The 22,918-nt window shown below is 43.0% G+C and overlaps 1 protein-coding gene across 4 annotated transcripts; it reads right to left on the reverse strand.

Annotated features, from left to right (window-relative positions):
• Nucleotides 1–696: 696 nt before the first annotated feature.
• On the reverse strand, nt 697–7,109 carry LOC103654835 (protein DNA-DAMAGE INDUCIBLE 1). Of its 4 annotated transcripts, none has more exons than XR_004857978.1 (16): nt 6,823–7,076; nt 6,468–6,500; nt 6,194–6,318; nt 5,508–5,616; nt 5,300–5,416; nt 4,886–4,951; nt 4,438–4,500; nt 4,270–4,314; nt 3,917–3,978; nt 2,273–2,366; nt 1,860–1,952; nt 1,712–1,781; nt 1,499–1,572; nt 1,350–1,404; nt 1,189–1,260; nt 697–1,085 (listed from the first exon to the last, which is right to left on the reverse strand). XR_004857978.1 is itself a non-coding variant. In XM_008681658.4 (16 exons), the coding sequence occupies exons 1-16, from the start codon at nt 6,886–6,888 to the stop codon at nt 957–959; spliced, it is 1,227 nt and encodes a 408-aa protein (XP_008679880.1). In that variant the 5' UTR covers nt 6,889–7,109; the 3' UTR covers nt 697–956. The 4 variants fall into 4 exon arrangements, 2 of the variants coding, with proteins under 2 accessions (XP_008679880.1, XP_008679879.1); XR_004857979.1 differs by having other exon boundaries at nt 697–1,088; XM_008681658.4 differs by having other exon boundaries at nt 1,189–1,214; nt 6,823–7,109.
• Between the last annotated feature and the right edge of the window lie 15,809 nt (nt 7,110–22,918).

Consider the following 22,918-nt stretch of genomic DNA (forward strand, 5'->3'; position numbering starts at 1 on the left):
ATGCTCCGCCTCGTCGCGGACGCCGTGCTGTGCCGCCTCACCGGGACCGACCGGGGGGGCGCGCGGCGGTTCGGTGCTAGGCTCCGGCGCGGACAAAGGGCTGCGGCGCGCGGGTGGGTGCGGATTTCGCGGCGGCTGCGGCGTTGCGGCAGCAGAGGTCGGCGGGGCGTGCGGGAGCGGGGGTTTCGTTGGGCAAGGAGCGGGGGCAGTCTACAGATGAGTCTTAATAGTTGTAGAGAAGAGATATTATAAACTATATTAAATTATACTGTTTATAGAGTAAAATTTAAATATAAAGATAGAGTCCTGTAAATTTTATCCCGAGACCGGCCCGCCGCAGCACCGGGCCTGAATTCCCCTGGGCCCCTAGGGCCTAGGCCGGCCACCGACCGCTCTGGCCACTAGGATGGCAGCCCACAGTAGAGCTGCTCCTTCGGCGATGGAGGACCTAGCGGTGCAGACAATGAAGGCGCCCACGCCGACGACAGAACGTGGGAGCCATGGAAACGCTAACATCATCTCTTGAAGCCATAGTTGTTCAACTAATAAATGGCTTTCGGATCTATCACATCTTAGCAGCTTTTCTATAGCCACAGCTCACAATAACTTAAAAAAAATATAGTTCAAATAAATAAACCAAGGAACTGAAAAGTACTACTCAGACCATCTAACAAACTCGGCTAGTCGCACTTTCGCTGGCTCAAATAAACACTCTTAATAAAAAAAAATCTTCACAGTTCTGTCTCCATTCTGGTGTCTATCAGTCTATGTATCAGGTACAGAAAACAAATGTTTGTTCTCAGAAACAAGAGAAAACATAAAACCTCTAAAAGTAAGTCCTTTCACTGGACAAACAGTATCCAAATACTTTAATCACTTTCGTATCAAATATTCAAGTACTCAACCCTGGAAAGGGTTGAGCGAACACAAAGCCAGGAACGGCTGCTCCCACCAGTCTAACCACCAAACAAGAACGCAGCAGCTTGCTCCTCATTCCCGTTGAACAACTTGAGCGCTTGTGTCACCGACGCCCTGTCAAAACCGAGCTCCACAAGCTTCGTGACTTTCGCTTCAAAATCTCCTCCCTGCTGAGAGGAGTTCCAGAGACAGTTAGGATAAAACATAGTTCATTAAGACAACAAACGTGGCCGTCGTGAAAACGATATAGAAGGGTGTTTTTAACTTCACCTGTGGAGGGTTTGCAGCTGGAGCTCCTGCGAGTAAATGAATGGTAGTGGATTTGAAGTTAGTTCACGGTTACTGGTTTCAAATTAGTCCGCGGTTATCGGAAGAGTACAAGTGTTTGGAACAATATAGAAGCAATGATAATAGTGAAAAAAAGCAGTAACCTGGAGGGGTTTGTTGTAGCGCATTGGGAGTACCCTCACGTGTCCTTGATGACTCCTTAATTATTCGAAGCAAATAAAGATATGCCAATGGTAAATACCATAGTTGAAGAAAAAATGAAGTTGCAGCATGTAAAGGTGAGTTTGCTTACTCCAGTTGCTTGGCTGAGAGACCCTAACTTAGACAGTTTCTCTTCATTGCGTATGTGTGCAGGGATGTCTTTCTCTGAAGATACAATGGTAGATTGTTCAGTTAATTCAGTTAGGTCGACTCCAGCAGTTCACTCAAAGTTTACCCGTAAACATTGTTTTGCAATATACTGTACTATAGACTGTACAATGGTAGCCAATGATAATCCACTTACCTTGTAAGAAGGGCACTGAAACTTCGCCACCTCCCACTCTGAGAACATTGTCCTTTAGGTCAATCATGCACTGCATAGGACCATGAAAAGCATGAGGCACAACCATGTCAGATGCATGACCTGGTCCAAAAATTACCCATGCAAGTACCTGATGCTTTCGCAGCATGTCAAGTCCGAATAGGAATTCCATATTAGGAGCATCCAATACGGTGAAAGAACAAGGATAGAATATATTCCCAATCTGCCAAATATGAGCGGTTAGACAATGCATATATTGAACTAAATTGTTTACCAAGAATTTCATAAACATCGAACCTAAAGTATGTTTATTCAAGGTATTTTCACATGCATCTTCAAATATGGGAGTTTGTTTTTCTCCAACCATCTCAAATAAGAAAAAGTTTTTTAAAAAATCTTTTCGTAAGACGGATTTGTAAATAACAGTACAACACACTTCAAATTGCATATATAAAAAGATTGCAGCATGCCTGAAATCATGTTGCAGCCGTTTTCAAATGAAATTTTGTAAAACCAGTGAAAGTAGTGCAGAAATCAACATACCTTTATTGGGGCTACATGTATTCTTCCTAGTATCTCTGATTGACCGACTCCAACAGCAATCCCTCGGAACCGCTGATCAAGAAGCCTCAGCAACCTGCACAATACATTACAATATGTGATATATCTTACATACTCCAGGCTGCATATTTCAGTTTACTGTAAACATAGAATGACTATTTTTCGTTATTTAAACTGTAAAGTTTGCCTACTCCTTCCGTCCCAAATTAAATTAACTTGTAGAGTTGTCCTAAGTCAAACTATTTCAAGTTCAACCAAATTTAGTGCACCAATATTTATGACACCAAATTAGTATCACTAGATACTTCATGAAATATATTTTTGTACAGGTTGTTCGCTTGACTTTAATCCGAAACGGCTTCTACTGTTTCTACAGTGCTTTGCCTTTATGGATTGCAACTGCAGCAGTCCGAACAACTGGCTTTAATCCGAAGCAACAGCCTCGTAATGTACTTATTTGGTGCACATACCCATTCCTATGAAGTTGGTCAAACTTAATAGTTTGGCTAAGGGTGATTCTAGGAATTGATTTATCCTGGGCCGGAGGAAGTACTTGATAAACTAAGAGGCCGTTTGTTACCGCTCCTGGGACAACTCCTGAAGCAGTTTCACAAGAACAACAGCCAAACGGTTAGGGAGGTTGCAGCTCCACATGTGAAGTCCCTTTTTTTCTGCTCACACAAGTCAAAGGTGCCAGGTCGAGCTGAAAAAGTCACCTTCACCCTGCTCTCACTTGTCTCCGTGGGACCTCATGTGAGCACAATCGAATTTGCCCCAGGGGCACACGCGGCGACAGTGAGGGGAGGCGTGGCAACGTGAAGAAGTTGTGCTGGCGTGGGGTCGCTGGAGCTCCTAGCACAGGGCTGCCAGGCGTATGGCCGCCAGGTAGCCAAGGATGGCTAGACACAAGGACAGACCTCCTCGGAATGGAGCGGCTGGGAAAGGATGAGGAGATATAAAAAGAATGAAGGAGAAGAAAAAATAGAGAGAGAGAGAGTAGTAGTAGTATGGTAATTTCATCTTATTTATCTATCAAAAAAACTCGGCCGGTAGGGAAAAGACCGCCCCCACGATATTATATTAAGAAACTCAATCGAAGCCCCGACCGAGAAAGGTCACGAAAGTTAATCCCTCGTGCAACATGAGGGTCCATCCCCTATCGACCAGATCTTTACTCGTGATTTAAGCCCTCCCAGCCCCTATACGAGGATCTGCCCCCATAGGTCAGTCCATCTTGTGTGCACACGACCAGGGGAACCAACGAGTGACATTTTTTAAACCTGAGCCTAAAATTCGCTTCCACTGGGATTCGAACTCAGGACCTAAGGAGTGCTACCCAGACCACCTAACCAACTCGGATAGAGGCCCTTTCGCCTTATTTATCTATCATGAGAAGCTGTTTTACCAAATGGTCTAGAAAAACAGCTTCAAATGCACCAGCAGATCTATTCCAGAACAGCTCCTCCAGCAAAGCTACTTCAATAGTGAAGCAGAGCTATAGCAAACACCCCCTATGATTGGCTGATTGCTACCTAATATTATGTTCTCCATGCTGAAAATCACAAAAACCATGGTGCTGCAAATATAAAATCTAAGCAGCTCAAATCAACTAAATTATAATCATACCCGCAACGTTCAGCGCAACTTTTTGATATGATAGTCGATTGCGCTCCGCTGTCAACAAAAGCCTGCAGATAAAAAGAAAACTTAAGAAAACCTAACCAAAACAATCAGCAGGAAGCAATCAGATATTCTGTAAACTGAAATCATTGATATATCCTAGTAATATAGGTTCATAAAGAGAATTAATATCATGATAGATAAGCCTATCAGATAGATGAACACCAGATTCAATAGAAGTAACCAGCAAAGTATATGCTAGTTTTCTTATATTGAGAATCCCATACAAAAACAATGTTCTAAGAACAGTGAGACTCAACTGATTACAGGAAAAATATATGTATGAAGCAGTTTAATACCTTCAAAGGTACACCATTGACCTCCATATCCACATATAGCATTACCTGGCATGACAACAAAAAATGTCAATGATTAATAAGTACTACAAATAATAAAAAAAATTTGAGTAGGACAATACTCCTTAAGGAGAATTGGCATAAGAGGAAGATCCTGAGAGTAAAACACACCACTCGGGCAAATGCTTCAGGATTGTGCTCTAATGCAGCCTCCCAATTTTCATCTATGCCTTTCTGAAATATTGAAAGATTAACAACAATATCAAATATTTGATCGGAAAATTTTGAACAGGCAAGAACAGAGTTTTTTGCATGCTCAAAACAGAGTTTTTTGCATGCTCAAAACAGGTATATAAAACCCAATTCATGAATCTAGCAGAAATAAGATGCATGACGAAACCTGCTTTTCCTGGAAGCACCTTCCTGCACTACATCCCATTAGCATGCGGATTTGTTGTTTGTTCTTTATTTTTTAGTGTATGTTCAAGCCTCCTTAACACAGTAGATGTTCATGTAGTGATATCCATCAAATATCATTTTACCAATGAGCAATGATATATGAAAGAAAAGAAATGTTGCCATAAGCAACATTTGCTATCCTGAGAAAAGTAATGCCTACCTGCCGGATTGCAGCTTCAATTTTCTTCTGGGCTTCCACATCAAAAGGATCAGCATACAATAAAGCCTGCAAAAAAGGCAAATGTATTAGTTATGTGAACTCACTATCATTGAACAAGTTAGCAACAGAGCGGAGATGGGGGAAAACAAGCCACAGAACATTGATACGTATCAATCCGATAGAACTTGCAAATATGTTTTCAATGACGTAACATACGAAGCAGCAAGGTGATACTTTTTAAAAAGAAAATGCATGCAGTGATTCAACAAAATTTCATGTGAACCACTAAAGATTAAAATCACAAGTGATCTATACTACTCTGTATGAAGTCAATGCACAAAAAATCAGCAATCCCATATTTCATTTGACATGATCTCTTGCTGAGCGAATAAAATTCAACAGAGAGATTCTCACAAGCTCTTCTTCTTGTTTACGTTTTAGTTCTGTTCTTTGTTGGTGGCGGGACCGCAGGATATTCTGTAGCTCAGTGGTGTCATCCCCAAGGATAGCTTGTGCTAGTTGAGGATCATTCTGCAAATCAAGGAAACTGTGTTCTAGAAGAGCAACGTTGGCGGCAACTAACACACCATGGTAAATAAGTGAGGCCACAAGAAAAGTTTACCTGAAGGAGCTGTGCCATAAGTTGTGAATCACCTCGAGCATGTTGTTGAAAAGCTTGAGGATTCACAGCAGTTCCATCAGGATTTACCCTTAAGCCATCCTGAGATGGCCTGAGATTTTCAGCGGAAACAATTAATTAGGAGGAAATTGGTGCTTTGCTAGTACCTTGATTCTCAAGATTAGTAGTTATTAAACTAAGAAAAGGTCATGTATGTCTTAGGATATGGTGTGAATTTAAAGTTTTGACTTTTGAACAATCTACTTCAATGTGTTGTCAATAAATCAAAGCAAAGTATTTATACTTTGGTGGCATCTGAATCTTAAGGTTTAGTTAAGATAACAAAAGCAACTGCATCTATTTAACATGAGACAGATTCTAAGTTTTGGTCAGGATGTCCTAAAGGCAAACTAACAGCCAAAGAAAGACAAAACGTCTGGACACGAAAAAAAAGGATGTAAGAAATAATTTAGTTGTAACAACCTTAACCTATTTATTGTGCAAGAAACTAATAGACAGCTTTACCTAATGCAACACCTGGTACTGCCAGAAAGCATTGCATCATTGATAAGCAACAAGACAAGAAGTGTGTTCAGTTTCTCAAGAACATCTCATATAGAAGGCACAACTATATGTACTGCATGTCAATTTATCTCCTTGATATACGCTAGGAAGTGCAGCAAGAGCACCTTTCGCTGGTGGAAAACATCATGACAAGGTCGCCGTCCTGGACCCCAGCGGCGCTGAGCTTCTCCGTGTTCTGCATCTCCTTCCCATTGAAGTGAATCTGCTGCTGCCGCAGCGGCACCCGAGTCTGGCCGCACACATACACACACACGCCCAAAACCAGCAACGTGAGATCAAAGCAGTAGCAGCAAAGCTTCAGAGGGGAAGCTCAATTTGGGAAATTGAGATCCCCATTGTTGGGGTGGGCATATTAGCACATCTCTCGGCTCCGCTCACCTCCACTTCGAGTAGCGCCTTGAGATTTTCCACCTGCAAGCAGGCAGGACGCGCGATTTAGCCAAAGAAGAAGAAAAAAAAGTTGCAGGTTTTACATCTCAGCTCATTGTAGCTCTACGACGCGGAATTCAACGCGGGGAAGGGGGATCGGACGGACGGATAGCTCGATACCGAGACCACCGCCAGAATTAGCAAGAAAAAAGGTCGAGAAATCAGGCTACAATGACCGAACTGCGGAACAGCTAGGTTAAAGCGGGCCTTAGACCCTCCCGATTCCCCGTTCTCATCGCGGGTTCATCGCCAAATTGAGCTGGAGATGGAGATGGATGGAAGGGTGACGGGCCGGCGGGCTTACGGATTCGTCGCGGTCGACGTCGAGGGTGACGATCTGCTCGTCGCCGGTCATTACCGTTACCTTCATCTCGCCGCCGCCGTGAGAGAGGGAAAGGAAGTGGGGGGGGGGGCGCTGCGGGCGAGGCGGATTGAGAGGACTTGGAGTCAATCAGTTTTGTATTTATAGCTTGACCGCTTTTGCTCGGAATCCGTTATCCGAGTTTCTCGCTACTCGGTACAGAACTCCAAAAGATTATTTTCCTCGAAAACTCGCCAACAACCTAACAACTCGGGCTAAAACTCGCTTACGAGTTGGAGTTGGAGTTGGAATTGGATAATGATAATAATAACAACAACAACAACAACAATATTAATAATAACAACAACAATAATAATAACAACAACAAAACAATAACAATAGCAATAATAATAATAATAATTGTAGTTGTTATTGTTGCTGTTATTTTTTATTATTATATGGTATTATATTATACTCCCTCCGTTTTTTATTTGTCACGTTTTAATCTAAAAATAAACTAGCAGACAATAAATATTCTAGACTAAAGATAGTATTATCTTATGTCGTCGAGTACCTCGCAGCAAGTACACCAATACCGTCGTATATGTTGGAGACTTGTTCTCAAATATTATGAGTTAAGAACAAGACGACACAAAATGTTAATTATTAAAGACATTCGTCCTTCGAAGTATTATCCCCCTTAGGATATAATGATCTTCACATGAAGGTTATGAAGGACGTACCTTCGTAATCTCAATATATAATAAAGTAAGTAGAAGTATATGAAAAATAGAAAATAACATGGATAATTACATGACATCATTAGAGCATTTTTCTTATCTTATCATGAATAAATATGAACAATATTGAATTACATTTATACTTTCGGCTTGACAGAAGGTAAAAATCCAAGAATGACGTGCGAGTGAATATAAGTCAGCGTGAACAGTACGGTGTCACTGTTCATCTATTTATAGGCACAGGACGCAGCCTGTGTAGAATTACACTCATGCCCTCGACATTTACTATTGATTTAGAGAAATATATCGAGGACTAGATAACATTTTCCCCTTTAAGTCGGTTCCATTTTCTATCGTTAAGCCGAAGCTTCTTCACGGGTAGCTTCGGCACTGATTCATCTTTCTCTCGAATCGCGCTCTTCATATTATGTATAGCTTCATCCCATGTCCGAAGGTTCCTGTACATATATTATACTTGGGAAATATGTTAGTCGTATTTTTGAGGACATTCAAAAGACGAAGGCCCCCAACATTATAGTCTTTCAAATCAACCAAAGACAAAAAACACGATTTGATGTTAGTTGGGTATTTTCTTGCGAGAAAGACAGATTTCACACAGTGTTCAATTTATTTATCTACGAGGCTATAAATAAATAGATAGGTCATAGGTAAGAGCCACTGTCCACCCCAACCAAAACAACCGACCAGGCCCAATGGCTTATTCGGGCATTTCTATTTTTTAGCACTACCATCATCTTCGTAATGGCGGATCCAAACTTTATAAAAAGATAAGACTAGTCTATAAACAACCAACAACCACAACCATGACCGATTGCATATATAAAATAATATGCAAAAATTTATTTATCGTTAAAGAAAAATGTTGGATACATAACCTAATGCACACAGAAACATTTGAAATAAAACATAAAAATAAGGATAATGCCTTTAAAATACTTAGAAAGGTAAAAAAATGCTTAGAAACATCACCTAATACATCACCTAAGTCGGTTTCTTTTTCCATCGTTAAGCTGAAGCTTCTTCACGGTAGCTTCGGTTCATCCTTCTCTCGAACCGCGCTCTTCATATTATGTATAGCTTCATCCCATGTCCGAAGGTTCCTGTATATATATTATACTTGGGAAACATGTTAGTCGTGTTTTTAAGGACATTCGGAAGACGAAGGCCCCCAACAGTAGCCCCTCGTAGTATTAATTTGTTATAACAACGAATTTAGACTGCGATGTGAACGAAGGTGAAAGGGAAATAGGCTTACACCTTTTCCTAAATTGATTTTGGTGGTTGAATTGCCCAACACAAATAATTGGACTAACTAGTTTGCCCTAGTCTATAAGTTTTATAGGTGCCAAAGGTTCACAACAAGCCAATAAAAAGACCAAAGATGGGTTCAAATAAAGAGAGCTAAAGACATCCCAAAAGGCACCCTGGTCTGGCGCACCGGACTGTCCGGTGTGCCACCGGACAGTGTCCGGTGCACCAGGGAACTTGACGTTGAACTCGCTACCTTCGGGAAAATGGGAGGCCGCTCCGCTATAATTCACCGGACTGTCCGGTGTGCCAGCGGAGCAACGGCTACTTCACGCCAACGGTCGACTGCAACCACATTAAATGCGCTACAGTGCGCGCTAGAGTCAGAGCACGCGCAGAAGGGGCACCGGACAGTCTACAGGACCTGTTCGGTGCATCACCGGACAGCCCAGAGGCCCCACCAGTCAGAGCTCCAACGGTCAGAACCGAACGGCCGGCTGACGTGGCTGGCGCACCGGACACTGTCCGGTGCGCCATGCGACAAACAGCCTCCCAACGGCCACTTTTGGTGGTTGGGGCTATAAATACCCCAACCACCCCACCATTCATTGCATCCAAGTTTTCCAACTTCCCACATCTTACAAGAGCTATAGCATTCAATACAAGACACACCAAAGAGATCAAATCCTCTCCCAGGTCCATAGTTCATTCCAAATCAAATAGTGACTAGAGAGAGAGTGACTTGTGTTCATTTGAGCTCTTGCGCTTGGATTGCTTCTTTTTCTCATTCTTTCTTGTGATCAACTCAATTGTAACCGAGGCAAGAGACACCAATTGTGTGGTGGTCCTTGCGGGGAGTTTGTGTCCCGTTTGATTGAGAAGAGAAGCTCACTCGGTCTAAGTGACCGTTTGAGAGAGGGAAAGGGTTGAAAGAGACTCGGTCTTTGTGACCACCTCAACGGGGAGTAGGTTTGCAAGAACCAAACCTTGGTAAACCAAATCCTTGTGTATCACTCTTTAATTGCCCGTGATTTGTTTTTCACCCTCACTCTCGGACTCGTTCATATTTCTAACGCTAACCCGGCTTGTAGTTGTGCTTAAGTTTATAAATTTCAGATTCGCCCTATTCACCCCCCCCCTCTAGGCGACTTTCAATTGGTATCAGAGTCCGGTGCTTCATTAGAGCCTAACCGCTCGAAGTGATGTCGGGAGCATCCACCAAGAGGGAGATCGGGACCGGCGAGAAGCCCGCCACAAGCCATGGGAAGGCTCCATCCGGGGAGTCCACCAACAAGGTGAAGGGATCCCCTTCACATGACAAGTCGCGTCGGAGCGGTGACAAGAAGAAGAAGATGAAGAAGGTGGTCTACTACGAGACCGACTCTTCATCGCCATCCACCTCCGGCTCCGACACGTCGTCCGTAACTTCTAAGCGCCATGAGCGCAAGAAGTTTAGTAAGATCCCCCTACGTTACCCTCACATTTCCAAACGTACTCCATTACTTTCCGTCCCATTAGGCAAACCACCTATGTTTGATGGTGAAGATTATAATATGTGGAGTGATAAAATGAGGCATCATCTAACCTCACTCCACACTAGCATTTGGGATGTTGTTGAGATTGGAGTACAGGTACCATCACCAGGGGATGAAGACTATGATTCGGACAAGGTCGCCCAAATCCGACACTTCAACTCCTAAGCCACCACTATACTCCTCGCCTCTCTAAGTCGAGAGGAGTATAACAAGGTGCAAGGGTTAAAGAGCGCCAAGGAGATTTGGGACGTGCTCAAGACCGCGCACGAAGGAGACAAGGTGACCAAGATCACCAAGCGGGAGACGATTAAGGGGGAGCTCGGTCGATTCCGACTCAACCAAGGCGAGGACCCACAAGCCATGTACAACCGCTTGAAGACCTTGGTGAACCAAGTGCGCAACCTCGGGAGCACCAAATGGGATGACCATGAGATGGTCAAGGTTATTCTAAGATCCCTCGTTTTCCTTAATCCTACGCAAGTTCAATTAATTCGAGGTGATCCTAAATACACGCTAATGTCTCCCGAGGAGGTCATAGGTAAATTTGTGAGCTTTGAGCTAATGATCAAAGGCTCCAAAAAGATCATCGAGCAAGGCAACTCCTCCACGCCCGAAGCACAACCCGTTGCATTCAAAGCAACGGAGGAGAAAAAAGAAGATTCTACTCCAAGTAGAATCCCCATTGACGCCTCCAAGCTCGACAATGAGGAGATGGCGCTCATCATCAAGAACTTCCGTCAAATCCTCAAATAAAGGAAGGGGAAAGATTACAAGCCCCGTTCCAAGAAGGTGTGCTACAAGTGTGGTAAGCCCGGTCATTTCATTGCTAAATGTCCTTTATCTAGTGATAGTGACAGGGGCGACAACAAGAAGGGAAAGAGGAGAGAAAATAAGAGGTATTACAAGAAGAAGGGCGGTCATGCCATGTTTGCCGGGAGTGGGACTCCGACGAGAGCTCCACCGACTCCTCCTCCAACGAGGACGCCGCCAACATCGCCGTCATCAAAGGGCTCCTCTTCCCCAACGTCGGCCACAAGTGTCTCATGGCAAAGAACGGCAAAAAGAAGAAGGTTAAATCTAAATCCTCCACTAAATATGCAACCTCTAGTGATGAGGATAATTCTAGTGATGAGGAGGATAATTTGCGTACCCTTTTTGCCAACCTAAACATGCAACAAAAATAAAAATTAAATGAATTAATTAGTGTTATTCATGAGAAGGATGAACTCTTGGACTCCCAAGAGGACTTCCTAATTAAGGAAAATAAGAAGCATGTTAAGGTTAAGAATGCTTATGCTCTAGAAGTAGAAAAATGTGAAAAAATATCTAATGAGCTAAGCACTTTCCATGATGTTATTACCAACCTTAGAAATGAGAATGCTAGTTTAATTGCTAAGGTTGATTCAAATGTGTGTGATGATTCAATTTCCAATCTTAAAGATAATAATGCTAGTTTACTTGCTAAGATTGAAAAATTGAATATTTCTCTTACTAGCCTTAGAAATGAAATGAAAATTTGATTGCTAAGGCTAAGGACTTAGATGTTTGCAATGTTACCATTTCCAATCTTAGAAATGAAAATGACATTTTACATGCTAAGATTGTTGAACTAAAATCTTGCAAACCCTCTACATCTACCATTGAACATGTTTCCATTTGCACTAGATGTAGAGACATTAATGTTGATGCTATTCATGACCATCTAGCTTTAATTAAGAAACAAAATGATCACATAGCTCAACTTAATGCCCAAATTAATGAGCATGACTTGGAAAACGAAAAATTTAAATTTGCTAGAAGCATGCTTTATAGTGGGAGACGCCCTGGCATCAAGGATAGCATTGGCTTCCAAAAGGGAGACAATGTCAAACTTAATGCCCTCCTAAAAGATTGTCTAACTTTGTTAAGGGCAAGGCTCCCATGCCTCAGGATAACGAGGGTTACATTTTATACCCTACCGGTTATCTCGAGCACAAGATTAGGAGAATTCACTCTAGGAAGTCTCACTCTGGCCCTAATCATGCTTTTATGTATAAGGGTGAGACATCTAGCTCTAGGCAATCAACTCGTGCAAAATTGCCTAAGAAGAAAACTTCTATTGCATCAAATGATTCTAACATTTCATTTAAAACTTTTGATGCATCTTATGTTTTGACTAACAAATCCGGCAAGGTAGTTGCCAAGTATGTTGGGGGCAAGCACAAGGGGTCAAAGACTTGTGTTTGGGTACCCAAAGTTCTTGTATCTAATGTCAAAGGACCCAAAACCGTTTGGGTACCTAAAATCAAGAACTAAATTTGTTTTGTAGGTTTATGCATCCGGGGGCTCAAGTTGAATCATCGATAGCGGGTGCACAAACCATATGACAGGGGAGAAGATGATGTTCTCCTCCTATGAGAAAAACCAAGATCCCCAACGAGCTATCACATTCGGGGATGGAAATCAAGGTTTGGTCAAAGGATTGGGTAAAATTGCTATATCACCTGACCACTCTATTTCCAATATTTTTCTTGTAGATTCTTTAGATTACAACTTGCTTTTTGTTTCTCAATTATGTAAAATGGGCTACAACTGTCTTTTTACGGATACAGGTGTTACTGTCTTTAGAAGAAGTGATGATTCAATAGCTTTTAAGGGAGTATTAGAGGGTCAGCTATACTTAGTTGATTTCAATAGAGCTGAACTCGATACTTGCTTAATTGCTAAGACTAACATGGGTTGGCTCTGGCATCGCCGACTAGCACTTGTTGGAATGAAGAATCTTCACAAGCTTCTAAAGGGAGAACACATTTTGGGACTAACAAATGTTCAATTTGAGAAAGACAGGATTTGTAGCGCATGCCAAACAGGGAAGCAAGTTGGGGTTCATCATCCGCACAAGAACATTATGACGACTGACAGGCCACTCGAGCTCCTACACATGGACCTATTCGGCCCGATAGCTTACATAAGCATCGGCGGGAGTAAGTACTCTCTAGTTATTGTGGATGATTATTCTCGCTTCACTTGGGTGTTCTTTTTGCAGGAAAAATATCATACCCAAGAGACCTTAAAGGGATTCTTGAGACGAGCTCAAAATGAGTTCGGCTTAAGGATCAAAAAGATTAGAAGCGACAATGGGACGGAGTTCAAGAACTCTCAAATAGAAGGCTTCCTTGAGGAGGGGGCATCAAGCATGAGTTCTCTTCTCCCTACACTCCATAGCAAAATGGTGTAGTGGAGAGGAAGAATAGAGCTCTATTGGACATGGCAAGGACCATGCTTGATGAGTACAAGACTTTGGATCGGTTTTGGGCGGAGGCGGTCAACACCGCGTGCTACGCCATCAACCGGTTGTATCTACACCGAATCCTCAAGAAGACATCGTATGAACTCCTAACCGGTAAAAAGCCCAATATTTCATATTTTAGAGTCTTTGGTAGCAAAAGCTTTATTCTTGTTAAAAGATGTAGAAAATCAAAATTTGCTCCTAAGGCTGTAGAAGGCTTTTTACTAGGATATGATTCAAACACAAGGGCATATAGAGTCTTTAACAAGTCCTCTGGACTAGTTGAAGTTTCTTGTGACATTGAGTTTGATGAGACTAACGGCTCTCAAGTAGAGCAAATTGATCTTGATGAGCTAGATGATGAAGAGGCTCCGTGCGTCGCACTAAGGAACATGTCCATTGGGGATGTGTGTCCTAAGGAATCCGAAGAGCCTCCACAAGCACAAGATCAACCATCTTACTCCATGCAAGCATCTCCGCCAACTCAAGATGAGGATGAGGCTCAAAATGATGAAGGAGAAGATCAAGAAGTTGAGCCACCTCAAGAAGAGAGCAATGATCAAGGGGGGGATGCCTATGATCAAGATGAGGAAGATGAACAAGTTCCGAGGCCGCCACACCTAAGAGTCCACCAAGCAATCCAACGAGATCACCCCGTGAACACCATCCTTGGCGATATTCAAAAGGGGGTAACTACTCGATCTCGTGTTGCTCATTTTTGTGAACATTACTCTTTTGTTTCCTCTATTGAGCCACACAGGGTAGAGGAAGCACTTCAAGATTCGGATTGGGTGGTGGCAATGCAAGAGGAGCTCAACAACTTCACTAGGAATGAGGTATGACATTTAGTTCCACGTCCTAACCAAAATGTTGTAGGATCCAAGTGGGTCTTCTACAACAAGCAAGATGAGCATGGTGTGGTGACAAGGAACAAAGCCCGACTTGTGGCCAAGGGATACTCACAAGTCGAAGGTTTGGATTTCGGTGAAACCTATGCACCCGTAGCTAGGCTTGAGTCAATTCGCATTTTACTTGCCTATGCTACTTACCATGGCTTTAAGCTTTACCAAACGGACGTGAAAAGTGCCTTCCTCAACGGACCAATCAAGGAAGAGGTCTATGTTGAGCAACCTCCTGGCTTTGAAGATAGTGAGTACCCTAATCATGTATATAAACTCTTTAAGGCGCTTTATGGGCTCAAGCAAGCCCCAAGAGCATGGTATGAATGCCTAAGAGATTTCCTTATCACTAATGGCTTCAAAGTCGGAAAGGTCGGTCCTACTTTATTTACTAAAACTCTTGAAAATGATTTATTTGTATGCCAAATTTATGTTGATGATATTATATTTGGGTATACTAATGAATCTACATGTGAGGAATTTAGTAGGATCATGACACAAAAATTCGAGATGTCTATGATGGGGGAGTTGAAGTACTTCTTAGGATTTCAAGTGAAGCAACTCCAAGAGGGCACCTTCATTAGCCAAACGAAGTACATTCAAGATATTCTCAACAAGTTTGGGATGAAGGATGTCAAGCCCATCAAGACACCCATGGGAACCAATGGGCATCTCGACCTCGACACGGGAGGTAAATCCGTAGATCAAAAGGTATACCGGTCGATGATATGTTCTTTACTTTATTTATGTGCATCTCAACTGGACATTATGCTTTCCGTATGCATGCGTGCAAGATTCCAAGCCGATCTTAAGGAAGCTCACCTTAGGGCCGTGAAACGAATCTTGAGATATTTAGTTTATACTCCTAACTTTGGACTTTGGTACCCTAGGGGATCCACATTTGATTTAATTGGTTATTCAGATGCCAATTGGGCAGGGTGTAAAATTAATAGAAAGAGCACATCGGGGACTTGCCAGTTCTTGGGAAGGTCTCTGGTGTCTTGGGCTTCAAAGAAGCAAAATTCCGTAGCTCTTTCTACCGCCGAAGCCGAGTATATTATCGCAGGCCATTGTTGCGCGCAATTGCTTTGGATGAGGCAAACCCTCAGGGACTATAGTTACAAATTAACCAAAGTTCCTCTTCTATGTGATAATGAGAGTGCAATCCGCATGGCAGATAATCCCGTTGAGCATAGCCGCACTAAACACATAGTCATTCGGTATCATTTCTTAAGGGATCACCAACAAAAGGGGGATATATAGATTGCATATATTAACACCAAAGAACAATTAGCCGATATCTTTACCAAGCCATTAGATGAACAAACATTTACCAAACTTAGGCATGAGCTAAATATTCTTGATTCTAGGAATTTCTTTTGATGTTTTGCACACATAGCTCATTAATATACCTTTGATCATATCTCTTTTATATGCTATGACTAATGTGTTTTCAAGTGTATTTCAAACCAAGTCATAGATTGAAAGGGAAACAGAGTCTTCGGCGAAGACAAAGGCTTCCAGTCCACTCCATCAAATTACTCATCCTTCGCCGTCGCTCCGCGCCGCTCTTCGTCTTTGGTATAATCTTCACTCATATTTTGTTTGCCAAAGGGGGAGAAAGTAGTTATAGAAGGGCTTATATTTCACTCAAGTATCCGTTTTTGGCGATTCATGCTAAAGGGGGAGAAAGTATAACCCAAAGCAAAAGGACCGCACCACCACCTAATTTTAAAAATAAAGATTCTCAAATTGATATCTTATTGTGTTCAAAAGGGGGAGAAGGTATGCTCAAAAAGGGGGAGAAAGTAGTATCTTCGAAAATTGGAAAACCCTCTTGAACACTAAGGGGGAGTTTTGTTTAGTCAAAGGAAAAGCATTTGAAACAGGGGGAGAAAATTTCCAAATCTTGAAAATGCTTCTCAAAATCTTATTCATTTACCTTTGACTATTTGCAAAAGGACTTTGAAAAGAATTTACAAAAGAATTTGCAAAAACAAAACATGTGGTTCAAACATGGTCCAAAATGCTAAAATTAAAGAAACAATCCATGCACATCTTATGAGAATATACTGGTTTCATTCCAAGCAACCTTTGCACTTACAATTATGCAAACTAGTTCAATTATGCATTTATATATTTGCTTGGGTTTGTGTTGGCATCAATCACCAAAAAGGGGGAGATTGAAAGTGAAATAGGCTTACACCTTTTCCTAAATTGATTTTGGTGGTTGAATTGCCTAACACAAATAATTGGACTAACTAGTTTGCCCTAGTCTATAAGTTTACAGGTGCCAAAGGTTCACAACAAGCCAATAAAAAGACCAAAGATGGGTTCAAATAAAGTGAGCTAAAGACATCCCAAAAGGCACCCTAGTCTGGCGCACCGGACTGTCTGGTGTACCAGCGGACAGTGTCCGGTGCACCAGGGAACTTGACGATGAACTCGCTACCTTCGGGAAAATGGGAGGTCGCTCCGCTATAATTCACCGGAGTGTCCGGTGTGCCAGCGGAGCAATGGCTACTTCGCGCCAACGGTCGACTACTACCACATTAAATGCGCTACAGTGCGCGCCAGAGTCAGAGCACGCGCAGAAGGGGCACTGGACAGCCCAGAGGCCCCACCAGTCAGAGCTCCAACGGTCAGAACCCAACGACCGGCTGACGTGGCTAGCGCACCGGACTGTCCGGTGCGCCATGCGACAGACAGCCTCCCAACGGCCACTTTTGGTGGTTGGGGCTATAAATACCCCAACCACCACACCATTCATTGCATCCAAGTTTTCCAACTTCCCACATCTTACAAGAGCTATAGCATTCAATACAAGACACACCAAAGAGATCAAATCCTCTCCCAAGTCCATAGTTCATTCCAAATCAAATAGTGACTAGAGAGAGAGTGACTTGTGTTCATTTGAGCTCTTGCGCTTGGATTGCTTCTTTTTCTCATTCTTTCTTGTGATCAACTCAATTGTAACCGAGGCAAGAGACACCAATTGTGTGGTGGTCCTTGCGGGAACTTTGTGTCCCGTTTGATTGAGAAGAGAAGCTCACTCGGTCTTAGTGACCGTTTGAGAGAGGGAAAGGGTTGAAAGAGATCTGGTCTTTGTGACCACCTCAACGGGGAGTAGGTTTGCAAGAACCGAACCTCGGTAAAACAAATCCTTGTGTCTCACTCTTTATTTGCCCGCGATTTGTTTTTTCACCCTCTCTCTCGGACTCGTTCATATTTCTAACGCTAACCCGGCTTGTAGTTGTGCTTAAGTTTATAAATTTCAGATTCGCCCTATTCACCCCCCCTCTAGGCGACTTTCAGAAGGCCTTAAGCCGAAGGCCCGAAAAAATACCTTCCCTTCGCTAGAATAGCGACAACCAATGACAGACAGGGCCCGCCATGTTGCAAAGCACTAGGCGTATAAATATGAACCTACAGCGGCAACATTTGATATGTTGTCTCTGCTATTTGCGTTTTTTCTCAAATTTCTAGCTCTTGCTTAATAGCTTGAAGCGTCCCCAATCCTCTGGGACTCAGATGTGATACAATTACTAGTCCCAGGAGGCTAGTAAACACATTTATACATCAGATGATTCCAGATATGCTTAAACGAGACAAACCTATAAAGGTGGCGATCAACTTTAAGAGTTGGTCCACAACTCGGGACTTATCATCAGAGTGGGGCTGAAGCTGCCCGATATACGCAGTGAAGCAATTCAACGGTCCAACAGCCACAGGCAAGGTTGGGAACAGTCGTAACTCTTACCCGATCTCCTTTTTCTGAAAAACAACAAATAAGCAAGGGTGAGTACAAACGTACTCAGCAGCCCACCTTCACCCGCGGAATGGGGAAATCAGATATAATGCATGGAATATGTGGAGTTCAGGATATTTTGCAGAAACAACAATATTTTATGCAGAGTTGTTTTGAAAAACATTTTGTATTTTTGCAAAGCGCATCCTCTCCAAAAGGAGCAGGAAGTTTTTCAGTATTATAACAAAATCCCCTGGACTAAACCATCCAGGTATCTCGGCAGTTCCCACTGGTTTTCATTTTCAAAAACAGCTACTGGACTTCCCGTCCACCATAGCTCACGGCTCAACCGCCGAACCTTTTAAAAACCACTTTTCTCAAAACCATCTTTTTTGGAAAACAAAACATTAATTGCCATATCATACCAGACTCGTCCATTCCTATGGACACAGACTATTCGAATAGGTTTAAACTCGCGCAGAGGGGTACACTTTACCCACTAGTTCGGCTCTGCGATCCCATGGCCAATGAGACCCGAATCCGACTCTCTTTCTTTCCCCGCACGTCCTAACCTTAACGGTTATTCGGAAGGAGTCAGGCCACCACCATGTCCAAACCGGACAAAACTTTCCCCCTCCTTATCTCCTCCCGGTGCTCCCCAGCCTTCATAACCCTGGGGTTGGACCGTATGAGTTCAGATTGAGTGACTGCCCACACAGTCTCGAGTGGTTGTACTATTAAAGAGTACAAGTAGTGAAGATGACAAACCGGTCCTTATATGAGGGGACAATCCTTCTGCTCACGCCTAAACCAGCTGAGCCAACACCTTAGGCCCTCCCCTAAACCAGGGAGTCCCTGATTATCCCACTCACAAGGTGATAAGGGTGAAAACCCTTCATCACACACATTTTGAAAAGCATTTTCTTTTGAAAATTCACACCTGTTCTCAAATCATTTGGAACATATATATCAGGGATTGATTGCGGCAAGCGGCTGGGTGGCCATAATAACTTGTCTCAAAATCATATCATGCATAAAATAACAGGCTGAGGGTTGTGGTTGAAAAATCATAGGTAATTTATGCATCAAAGGGATCCAGTGAGCTTGCCGTGCTTATTCGGCGAAGGGGAAGGGGAGCTCGCGGAACTGGCTTCTGGCTCCACCGCCTAGCGTAGACTTGCGGATCTGGCCTCCACGAGACGACACGAACGCTCCGATAACTATGCAACATGAACAAGCAAACATACAAACCAGCAAGTATACCAACAAATATTTAGTATAGTGGTCAGAATAGTGATATATGGATGGGTAGAGTCTTGAGTAGAATCTGTGTCATGTGGTGTTGTGATATTACTGGTGGTGGAGCGGAGGTGCTTACCAGGAGGGTGGACTGGAGGCGAAGCGACACTATGCGTGTAGCCGGCAGAGCGGAGTAACTGAGGGGGTGGGGTGTTTTCCTTGGTTGAAGGTGTTGAGTGTGTGTGGAGAGGGAGAGGGTAGCTAGGTGTATTTATAGCTGGGTGTATGTGGTGTAGCACAGTGAAGTTCACTATTGGTGAGAATAGTGACGAATGAATCGTCTGACTTAGTATGAACATGAGAGTTATAGGCAGAATATGGGACAAGAGTATTTTGGGAGTTTTCTGGAATATGAACCATGCTTAAGGGATGACATGGTTGGATAGGGAATAGTTTGATAAGAATTTAGAAACGATAATTATTGGAATCTGAGTTTGGGAGCCTGGTTCGAAGGAATCTTAAAGTTAAGCGTGCTCAACTTGGAGAAACCTGGGATGGGTGACCAGATGGGAAGTTCCCACTGGAAGGAAAATCACAGTCACCGGAGTTCGTATGACTGGAATATGGGTCTGGCTGGTCTTAGGTGGACTGGACAACATGATGTATGAGTAGTTGAAATTTGGGGTGATCGGCTAATCGATGAATAGTAACGATGAATAGTGACAACGAAAAAGTTACTATAGAAATCATCGATGAGTAGTAACGATGATAAATAATAACGATGATGAATAGTAACAATGAATAGTAACGATGGTGAATAGTGTCGGTGAATAGCAACAATGAATAGTAACGGTGAATAGTGATGGTGAATAGTTCGTATGAACGAACGATGAACATGAATAGGAACTATGAACGAACGATGAACGATGAATAGGAACTATGAACGAACGAACGAACGGTCGAATGAACGAATGAACGATCGGAATTTCGGCAGCATAACGGCAGGACAAAGATTATCTGGAAGAACGATGAATAGGGACTATGAACGAACGATGAACGATGAATAGGAACTATTAACGAACGATGAACGATCGAATGATCGAACGAACAAACGATCGGAATTTCGGCAGCATAACGGCAGGAAAAAGATTATTTGGATGAACGAACGGACGAACGATCGAATGATCGGACGAACGAACGATCGAAATTTCGGCAACATAACGGCAGGACAAAGATTATCTAGGAGAACGATGAATAGAGACTATGAACGAACGATGAACGATGAATAGGAACTATGAACGAACGATGAACGATCTAATGATCGAACGAACGAACGATCGAAATTTCGGCAGCATAACGGTAGGAAAAAGATTATTTGGACGACCGATCGAACGATCGGACGAACGAACCATGAACGATCGGACAAACGATCGAACGATCGGACGAACGAACGAACAAACTAAGAACAGGGGACGAACGATCGAAGAACGATCGAACGATCCTTGTGCTAGTGTGTGCTTGTGTGGAACATGGAGTGGGTGTGTGTGGGGGGGGGGAGAGAGTTGCCATGAAATGGCTTGGGGTGGGATGAGAGGAGGCCCTTGCCCCTCTATTTATAGCCATGGTGGAGGGATTAGGGGGAGGGACGAGAGGATTAGTGGGAGAATGAGAGAATTAGTGGGAGATTAGCATGTATTTGTCTTGTATAAGTGAGATTAGCTTGTAGAGCTCACCGTATGACACTGGAGGCATACGTATACATATGAGCATGAGAAAAGTTATGAAGAAAATATTTGTAGGGACTTGAAAAATGATTCTGAAGGTATTTCTGAGGAGGAAAATACTTGGAGATATATCGGTGGAATATCTGGGCAATATTTCTGGAAAGAATTTGAGGGGGGTCACTGAGGAAATATTTGTAGGATATTCTGAGGAGGATTTTTGAGAAAATATAGACCACTATAATTTATTTGTTGATATAAACTTGCAAACAAACATTTTGACACGAAATTTGAAATTCATTTTGAATTTAGAGCGAGTTTGAGAAAATTCCAAGATTTGAATTTTTGGGATGCTACATAGCTCCCACCCGATTTTCGAGCTTTTAGAGCTTCGGTTTAAAGGCGTGCTTCTTCCAAATTTGAAGAGAAGAAGATGAGTGGGGAGAAGAAGATGACTAAAGAGAGGAAAATAACCGAGGAGACGAAGCTGTATGAAGAGAAGAAAGTTGCGGATCCTTTCATCGCTGGGTTTTATGAGTCCATGGCAAAAACGAATATAGAGAAAATTACTAAGGAGATCATGGAGGGTTTGTCCGAAGATTCTAATGGTAGTGATAGTTATGACGTGCAGAGTGGGGATGAAGATTTTGAGGATCGGCCCTGGCGGCCAAGTCATACTATCTTCGGAAAGTCGACTATCAAACAGAGTCATATTGACGCCATGAGGGGGAGATATTTTTGCAACATGTCTATTGTCAGAGTTGGAGGAGATAGCACTGCACCTGCTCCTGAGGAAAACGAAGTTGTTATTTATCGAAGCTTCGTGAAAGCAGGTCTCCGGTTCCCACTGAGCAAATTTGTGGTTGCGTATTGAAGATTTTTCAGATTTTTCTTCATCAAATTACCCCCGAAGCTATAATTAGAATGGGGGTGTTTGTCTGGACTGTAAGAAGCCAGGGGCTGGAGCCAAGCGCGAAGTGCTTCTGCAGTATGTGAGAGCACCTAGAGGGGGGGTGAATAGGTGATCCTGTAAAAACTTGAAACTTATAGCCACAAAACTTGGTTAAGTGTTAGTAGGCTAAATAGCGAGCTCTTGTGAACACAAGTATCACAGAAAAGCAATCACAAAAGACACGCGAGTTATCCCGTGGTTCGGCCAAGTACAACACTTGCCTACTCCACGTTGTGGCGTCCCACTGGACGAGGGTTGCACTCAACCCCTTTCAAGTGATCCAAGGATCCACTTGAATACCACAGTGTTTCTTTCTTTCACTATATCCCGTTCGCGAGGAATCTCCACAACTTGGAGCCTCTCGCCCTTACAAATGATGATCACAAAGAAGCACGGATGTAAGGGAGGGAAAAGCAACACACGCAAGCCTCAAAGCAACAGCACAAACACGCACACTAGTCACAACTTGAGCTCTAAGTTCACATACGGAGTTCTCAACTCAATAGGAGCTCAAATTGCTATCACAACGAATCAAATGCGCTAAAATGAAGTCTTGGTGCTTAGAGATGATCAAAGAATGCTTGGTGTTCTCCTCCATGCGCCTAGGGGTCCCTTTTATAGCCCCAAGGCAGCTAGGAGCCGTTGGAAGCAATCCGGGAAGGCAATCCTTGCCTTCTGTCGGGTGGCGCACCGGACAGTCCGGTGTACCACCGGACAGGCACTGTTCA

Source organism: Zea mays, chromosome 4 (genome assembly GCF_902167145.1).
Source record: "Zea mays cultivar B73 chromosome 4, Zm-B73-REFERENCE-NAM-5.0, whole genome shotgun sequence".
Classification (NCBI taxonomy): Eukaryota; Viridiplantae; Streptophyta; class Magnoliopsida; order Poales; family Poaceae; genus Zea; species Zea mays.